The sequence below is a fragment of the Cotesia glomerata genome, linkage group LG8 (assembly GCF_020080835.1).
Source record: "Cotesia glomerata isolate CgM1 linkage group LG8, MPM_Cglom_v2.3, whole genome shotgun sequence".
Lineage (NCBI taxonomy): Eukaryota > Metazoa > Arthropoda > Insecta > Hymenoptera > Braconidae > Cotesia > Cotesia glomerata.
In genome coordinates, this window is record NC_058165.1 from 1,932,729 (window position 1) to 1,941,153 (window position 8,425).

The 8,425-nt window shown below is 29.5% G+C and overlaps 2 protein-coding genes across 2 annotated transcripts; both read left to right on the top strand.

The window, feature by feature from the left end:
- Positions 1–1,729: 1,729 nt before the first annotated feature.
- Positions 1,730–5,207, top strand: LOC123270748. The gene is made up of 8 exons (XM_044736890.1): positions 1,730–2,126; positions 2,227–2,269; positions 2,628–2,928; positions 3,464–3,693; positions 3,783–3,958; positions 4,045–4,213; positions 4,301–4,494; positions 4,565–5,207. Exons 2-8 carry the CDS (start codon positions 2,242–2,244, stop codon positions 4,910–4,912), a joined length of 1,446 nt encoding a protein of 481 aa, XP_044592825.1. The 5' UTR covers positions 1,730–2,126; positions 2,227–2,241; the 3' UTR covers positions 4,913–5,207.
- On the top strand, positions 5,141–7,245 carry LOC123270825. The gene is made up of 2 exons (XM_044736972.1): positions 5,141–6,883; positions 7,213–7,245. Exons 1-2 carry the CDS (start codon positions 5,141–5,143, stop codon positions 7,243–7,245), a joined length of 1,776 nt encoding a protein of 591 aa, XP_044592907.1.
- The last annotated feature ends 1,180 nt before the right edge of the window (positions 7,246–8,425 follow it).

An 8,425-nucleotide genomic window follows, 5' to 3' on the forward strand; every position in this document is an offset into this window, starting at 1 on the left:
TTTTGATAATTTCAAACCGGATAACGATCGAAAGTTTTCCCTGCATTAGTTTTGTTATCCATGAAGTCATACATTTTCGTTCCTTGAGCAACTAACGATATGCGTCTGGGCTCAATGCGTCCGTGATCAAAGATCTTGAATCCAACGCCTGTGAGGAATTCGCCTTCAGGCAGCACAATATCGTCCAAGTAAAATGAGCTTACTTCCGAACCAAGCTCTATATAATTGGCCGGAAGGTTGTCCCTGCTGTAGTGGTCTCTGTTCCAGGTGTTCCATCTAAGAGTTTTAGGATCGACTTGGCCCTCAACGAAAACTCCACACTGAGGTTCCACGCCAATGATTCCGCCTTTTTCGTAGAATCGGGCACTTGTTACAACTCTAAAGGCAGAAAAATTAATTGATGATAATGTCAACTTAATGTTAGATGCAGTTTAACTTAAAATTAGTGTATTATTCATATTTGGAAGTGTCACAAGATCAAGCATCAAGCTGAATATACTGGGAAGCTCAGTCAGAGTGGGCCTCGACGCTTCACAGTTTGGAACATCTCTACAGGGCTTTGGTTTGAAAGGTTTTACTCTGATGTAATTTTTTCCTGATTAAAGGATAAAAAATAGTTTAAATGTAGAAGGAATTAGTCATCGCAATATGTAATACCTTCTTCCCATCGTTCAGGATCACAAGCGTAAGCAGATTTCCAACTAATGTTGTCTACTGAACGCAAATGATGCTTTGCGACTTCAGTTATCTTGACGATCGCTTCTTATTGTCGATTTTGAAGCACTAATTGCAAGTTTTTGTTAATAAATAAATAAGTTTTCTGTTAGAATGCAATGGGATATAATTAAATAAATGTGCCAAATAGGTACCATTGTGGTCGTGGTCTAGTAATCTGCGGTATTGATAAGTCCATAGAATCATGTTGTAACCTTGAGTGACCATTTTTACTACGTAATCATAGTAAAAGAACAGTTTGTCGTATGCAGAAAGATCATTACACTCCAAATGCTTATCTTTCTAAAATAATAGTATTTTGATTATAGATACTTGTTTATTTGGCCCGTAAAAAATTTCCATATATGCTAAAAAAATGCTGAAAGCTAAAAAAATTTTTTAAATGCTAATTTTAGATTTGATGTGGTTATATAAATCCATATATAAATTTTTGACTAAAAAGTGCTAAAAGTCTCTAACAGATGGCGCATGATCACTGAATTATCTCGCAATAAGCGAGTTAACTTTCAAATTATAAGTAATAAAATAAAAATAATCGCTTTTTATTTTCTTAGGAGCTTATATGACATCGGTTTTTGGTTTAATTAACTATTGTACCAATTTTAGTACCATTAAACATGATAATTGATTTAATTATTTCGAAAAAAATTAATAAATATAAAAATGCAATTCTTATAATACCTGATCTCTCGAAATAATAATCACACTTTCAAATAAATTTTTAGTTCTTTCCCTATGTGTCTTTCCGTGCAATTCCGAACTAAATTTAATATGAATCAGCTTTTCTTCCACAATCCCATTTTCAAGTATCGGTTTAAGATGTTCGTTGAGATCTTCGAGATCATAATTCGTTGTTAGAAATAATCGGAGCAATACTATTCATATATTTAGTTTCGATTTAATTAAGCTCTTCATTCAATTGTTGTCTAAATGTTTTATAACCTTGCAATCGAGTGTCTGCAATAATGCGATCGGTACACGGAAAGAAATACATTGCGGATATCCCTATGTCACTACAGAGCATTGCTATAAGTCCTATGAGTATAGGATTATCTACTATACTGTATGGTACCAAAATCTTTGCGTCTATTACACTGGCACATAGTAGGCTTGACGTGACAGCATTGCCGCCAGCCCCATAGTGCATCGCAGATGTCGCAATGCTACTAGTTTTTCCCGCAATATTACTTGGCGCGACAATCAATACTCTATCGAATTACCGCCAATATTTTATGGGTACAACTACCATACCGACATAAAAATTCATAAATTAGTAAAAAGAAAATAAACGTGTTTACAAGTGCATCGAGTATATGTATATCACAAGCATAAATATAACTCAATAAATAAACGTACAAAATATAATATTTTGTTTTGATTTTGTTGGAATTGTAAGTACTATCATTAAATTAAATACATCGAATAATTAATATAATAAAAAAATCATAGAAATAAGTAAACTAACCTAAATTCACGTAATATTTTTTCTAGGCTGTTTGTTTTGTAATGACAGAAACCAGTTTTCATGAGAATTGTAAGTTTGATCCTGCTGTGTTTCTTTTTTATTTAACATTATTAATTGTAATTGTGAATTTTATTGAATGGGTTTGATTGTTGTCTTGTCTATTAAGGCAATAATGATAATAAATTTATTGATTGAATTGAAAGCTTCTGCATCTGAAAAATAAATGGACAGCTGATTGTCAAAAAATTATCATTGTCACTTCTTTTATTTTAAATGTTGGTAAAAAAAAATTAAAAATTAATTTTCATGATATCTCTTGAATTTATTATCATTAACAATACGATCTTTCAAGTATTTTTTTATAGTTCTGTCTCATGTTTTCAATGTTAAACTATAGTACTTTTATATTATTTTTTCTTCTACACAGCAGTCGCAATTATTCCTGCGACATCAGACACCATCGCACCTGATAATCTCAATGCTTCTTTCGTCAGTCTAATTAATTTATCACCAATAACATTTTGCGACCCTAATGAATCATTAAAAGATTATTTAAGCCATGATATTGACAAGCTTATTGTATTATGCAATTTTGAAAAAAGCCCTAACAAAATTTTATCTGATGAAATGAGAACGGTACTGGTTAAACAAGTAATTGACCGTGAAGTAAATATTGCACTACGGGATGCAAATTTTCAAGTTGGAAAAGAGCCATTAAAAAAATTTGTGTAGGTTTAAAAAAAAATAATTCATCATTAGTCTTTTAAAAAAATTGGTAGGGAATCATTAACATAAAACTGAAACAATGGTATAAAAAATAGTCGAATTCTCCATTATTTTCTTTATTATTTTTACGATTTGTGTTAATCATTTTCTATCAAGTTTTTTCGTCAAAAGAGTAGTTGAACAATGAATAAATATTAAGTAGAAAATTCGTGACTAACTTTTCTTTCTTTTCAACTAAACAATACTACACTTGGACTATATGTCTTTGCTCACTAATCTTCACTGATATTATCTTTAATTAATCCTGTAATATTTTATAATAGACTAATACTAATATTTTGCCTGTAGAGTTTTTATTTAAAGTCTAAAGAACAATTTTTTTATAACTCATCATCTTACTAAATTTATTGCTTACTAATCTTATTGTATACTAATCCTAGTGTACTGCACGAGCTTTTTAATTTTTTTCATATTTTTCTAAATAAATTTGTTTATCATAATCGAAAAAGTAAGACTAACATAATTTATTTTTTGCAGAATTGATCGTTCCCGTTTCCTAAAATTAGCCAATGAAATAGCTACCGTATTTAACGAAGAATCTGGGCTCTATTACACACCATATTATCAAGAAGGTGATGTTAGTGTTAATCCTAGCGGAAAGCTATGGGAAAGATTCAATGAAGTAAAAAAAAAAATGCGAGATGCCGGAATATTACAATCGAATCCTAAACCTGTAAAAAATTCAAAATCTGTAGTTGTAGCTAATGGTATTTATCATGATTTGTTAATTAATGTACACTTTACATAAGTAGATAAAAATGACATCATTTATTTTTATTGTTATTTTTCATTACAGCAAACACTATTGAGAAAATTGAGTGGCTCAAAAAAAACGTTCAACCAGTAGACCAAGTAAAGGATTATTGGCGTGAGACTTTCGACGTGCGGCAAAGCAACTGGAAGAATGAAAATAAGGCAGAGTCAAGCCCTTTTATATACGAGTGCTTAAAGACAGACTTAGGAGTTGATTTGGTAATTAATATTTTAATAATACTATTTCTAGTCAAACAATTATGAAGTATAAGGATTCATCAATTTTCAATTTTGTAAAAATCTAGATTGATATTGATTTTAAAAGAATCCAGCAAAAAGTTAAAGATGACTGTATTGATAGCAACTGGCCAAAAGTAGCCAAATCTATCCGAAAATATTACAGTGTAAATGAGCAATTTGTACCAACCGCGACAGCTAAAAAGTTGCTTGGCTTACATTCAAATATATCTGAAGGTAACATACATTTAAATACATTCTATTGATTTTGACTTATTTACTGATAATAGTTAATATTAATTACTCATTTATTTTTCCTTCTAGATAAGGATGAAATTATTCTTCTTTTATTATTAACTTGCATACTTGACAATACATCAGCAAATTCCGCTACTGTAAAAAAGGTTGGTAAAAAAAGAAAAAATCTGTGTGGTGAATCTCCTCCTCAAAAGGTAACTAAAGATAGTGAGGATTTATCGCAAGTTGACCTAACAAATGACTTTTTGTCAATCGTTAAGGTAAATATTATGATTTTACTTTTATATATTAGTATCAATTTATTTTTAATCTCATTCATTTTATTTTAAGATTGAAACGCAAGTTCAAGAAATTATAGACAAGAAAAAAAGTACAGCATTAGCGGAAAAGAAGACAGTACAACCGTACATGTTATTTGTTGGGACACCTGAAAAGTGTACTAGTTTTTACGTCGTCGTTGATAATTATAAATATAAAGTTGTTGATGCGTTCGCAGCTTTAAAACTCAATTTCCAAATCTTTTTTGTTTGGAATTTACAGTTTCCTAAGTCGTGTAACAACACTTGGGTATTTATTCAAAAATCAATATTTGAGATTTCGACAGTTGGGAATAAATATCCGGCGAAAGTTAATAAAATGTTTACTTATGTGAAGCGCACCGTTGAGGATAAAAATTGATCATCGCTGATAATATTTACTTTTTTGCTCTTGTCGGGTTACGTTTTTATATTTATTATTTCTTACAAATCAGTCTTATAATATACTTTTAAGCTTTAGTCACATCAAAAATAACAAGTTTTAACTTGATTTTACTGTTTTTAAAAAACTGTAATTTTTAATAATTTAAATATGACTTCAAATACAAAATATGACAACTTTTTTAACTTACCGTTTTTAAGCGATTGTATGACGGAACAGTCATTATCATTTATTTCGAATCTTTATAGTTATAATGATTTATCTCGCACTCGTGTACAAAATATCGTCGACAGTTGTTCTGATATTTTTAAGAATTCTCCTATCAATACATTTATTACAGGATTGATACAGCGCTTAGAAGATTTTGGTGAACGAAGAGAAAATTTATATCATTTTAAGAAAATTCAAGATACTTTATTTGATCCCTTTAAGAACTTATCAACTGAATTTAAACGGCTGGCAACTTTTGAACGTGATGGTACATATATTCCTCCGGAAACAATAATGATCGGAGAAAGAGAAGACTACCGAAATAGTGAAGCCACAACAACTCTTGTCAAAATTCCAGTTACCGTTGAATATATTTCACTTAAGAAGACGTTGAAAAATTTTTTGGAACTTCCAAATATTTTGGGCTGTATCACAGAATATTTAAATAGTTTGCCAAATGAATCTCCACTACTTCAGAATGTCGTTCAAGGAACTTTATGGAAAGAGAAAAAAAAATCATTTGGTGACAAATTCGTGTTACCGTTAATAGTATATTATGATGATTATGAAAACAACAATCCTTTAGGAAGTCATAGAGGTTTAGCAAAGACAGGTGCAGTGTATGCAAGCATTCCATGTTTACCTCCAAATCTTCAATCAAAGTTGGAAAACATTTTCGTCGTGTTACTTTTTAATTCTTTGGATGAAAAAGATTTTAGTTTTGGAACGATTTTAAATCCATTGTTAGAAGAATTAAAAGAGCTTCAGACTACTGGGATAACTATATTCAAAGATACTCCGTCACAACAAACAATACACTTTGCATTACTTTCTGTGGTTGGTGATAATCTTGCAGTGAATGCTATTCATGGTTTCATTTGTAGTTTTTCGGGAAATTATTGTTGTAGATTTTGTTTAATTGATCGTAGTCAAATAAAAGATTCTTATGAGGTTAAAGACTCTTTGTTAAGGACGCAAACTCAGTATGATCTTCAAGTAAAGGCGAAAGACTTTGATTCAGCTGGTATTAAAAGTCGAAGTTGTTTCAATGACTTGCCTGGATATAATGTAATCGATTCTATGTGTGTTGACATGATGCATGATGTCTTGGAGGGTGTATGTCAATACGATTTGGGTAAGATATTAAATGTTTATATCTACAAAAAAAAGTATTTCACCTTAGAAGTACTCAATAACAGAGTACGAGGGTTTGATTATGGTCCAATTGAAAAACGCAATAAACCACCTGATATTACTCAAAATCATATGAAAAATGAATGCATTATTATATCATCAGCTGAAATGTTATGTCTGATTCGGAATATACACCTTATATTAGGAGATTTAATCCCTCAACATGATGAGTACTGGTCATTGATCATCTTGTTAAAAAAAATTGTCGATATCACAACAGCTAAAGCTCTCCTTAAAAATACTAGCCTATATTTTAAAGAACTTGTTTCGGAGTATTTAAAGAAATTATTGATATTATTTCCAAACTGCCTAAAATTTAAGCATCATGTACTTATTCATTACCCTTATTTATTTTTGAAATTTGGACCTATTGGAAACATGGAATGCTCTATCTTTGAACGACTACATAAACATGGAAAAGTAACATCTCACAGTGCGATTTGTCGGATTAATGTCAGTCACACAATCGCTGTTAAAAATCAACTAAGATTTAATAATTTACAGCGGAATTCGAAGAAACAAATTGATTCTTTTACAACTGGTCCAGTATCTAAAATTTTAAATATTGAAACTATTCCAAATTTTCATTTATTCGCTCCACATCTTCCTGCTGGTATAAATAACGTTTCATCTACGTCATTTATTAAATATATGGGCAAAGAATTGATGGCAAGTACAATCTTAATGATGCCTTCTGAAAATGGACCATTATTTTACTACATACACAACATACTTTTAAAACCTAATCAAAAATTAATTTTAATTACTACCTGTATTGATGAATATTTTTTTGATGAGCACTACCAAGCATATGAAATTTCTATCGATAATAAGAGATGGTATTGTTTATTTTATCCAGATTTAAAATTTTGTAGTTTGACTCGACCAGTAATAGCTGGGAATGGTAAAACTTACATTCCAAAACGTTGGATTTAATATTAATTCATTATTTAAAAACAAATATTGTAATATATATGTGCTGTATAATAATTAGAAATAAAAATAAGTTTAAAACAATGTTCATTTTAATTGCATACGCCGCTGTTTATTTTTCTCCTTTTACTAAATTATGTTTCATTAATTTGAAATTAATTGTTACATTAAACTAGTTCAATACAAAATTTTTAAATATTTTTCATCGAACACACTGATAGAAGGATTTGTTTACATTTAATAAGCTTTATTAACTGTTAATAAATGATTTTTGAACATAATAAAATTTTATAAATATTTATTGACAGTTAATAAATATTTATTAACAGTTAATAAATATTTATTAATAGTTAATGGATATTTGTTAACTGTTAACAAATATTTCTTTAAAATAAAAAATAAAAATAGCAATTTTCTTTTGACACTTTTTATAACCTTGTAGCTGGAAGACATGATAATAATTAAATTCATTTAATAAACTAACGTTTTTAATATTTAAAAATATAAAAATATAAGCAATTTTTATATTACATGACATTAAAATTTGCGGACGAAACAAATTCACTCTACAAAATATTTATTAACGACTATATGTCATTTGACTGTTAATAAATACTGATTAACTATTAATAAACGTACTTTCCTCCCAAGTAAATATTTATTTAATGTTGAAAAATATTTATTAAAATTTAATAAATGAAATAATTGTTTTCAAATAAATTAAATTATTAATAGTTAATAAATCCTTTTATCAGTGCATAACCTATTTAATCAATTAAACTAACTTTGTTACAACTCCAATATTAGCATAAGAGATATAACAATAATGCATAGACTGTTCTGCCAGGAGCATCGTAAATGTCGCCAGTCACTATGGGGCTGACGCCCATAGTGACATTGGCGCATCGGCTATAACTATTGTCGATATTACTATTCCCACCATAGCCAAATCATCTATGCTGACAATTTTTTGTCCAATGAAAAATCGTCTAAACCATACAGTATGGTGCTCACACCCATAGTGACATAGTGATATCCGCAATGTATTTCTTTCCGTGTACTATGAATCATAAGATTGTGAAGCTTTGTGGTTCCCTGGTTCAAATTGTCCATTCAAGAAATCCTTGAGCTTAGCTTTAACTTCATTTTGGAATT

Coding starts and splice junctions, on each gene's coding strand:
- LOC123270748 (XM_044736890.1), top strand. CDS start 2,242: ATGACAGAAACCAGTTTTCATGAGAATT. Junction 2,270..2,627: donor AACCAGTTTTCATGAGAATT/GTAAGTTTGATC, acceptor TCTTCTACACAG/CAGTCGCAATTATTCCTGCG. Junction 2,929..3,463: donor GAGCCATTAAAAAAATTTGT/GTAGGTTTAAAA, acceptor TATTTTTTGCAG/AATTGATCGTTCCCGTTTCC.
- LOC123270825 (XM_044736972.1), top strand. CDS start 5,141: ATGACGGAACAGTCATTATCATTTATTTCGAATCTTTATAGTTATAAT. Junction 6,884..7,212: donor ATTCTTTTACAACTGGTCCA/GTATCTAAAATT, acceptor AAAATTTTGTAG/TTTGACTCGACCAGTAATAG.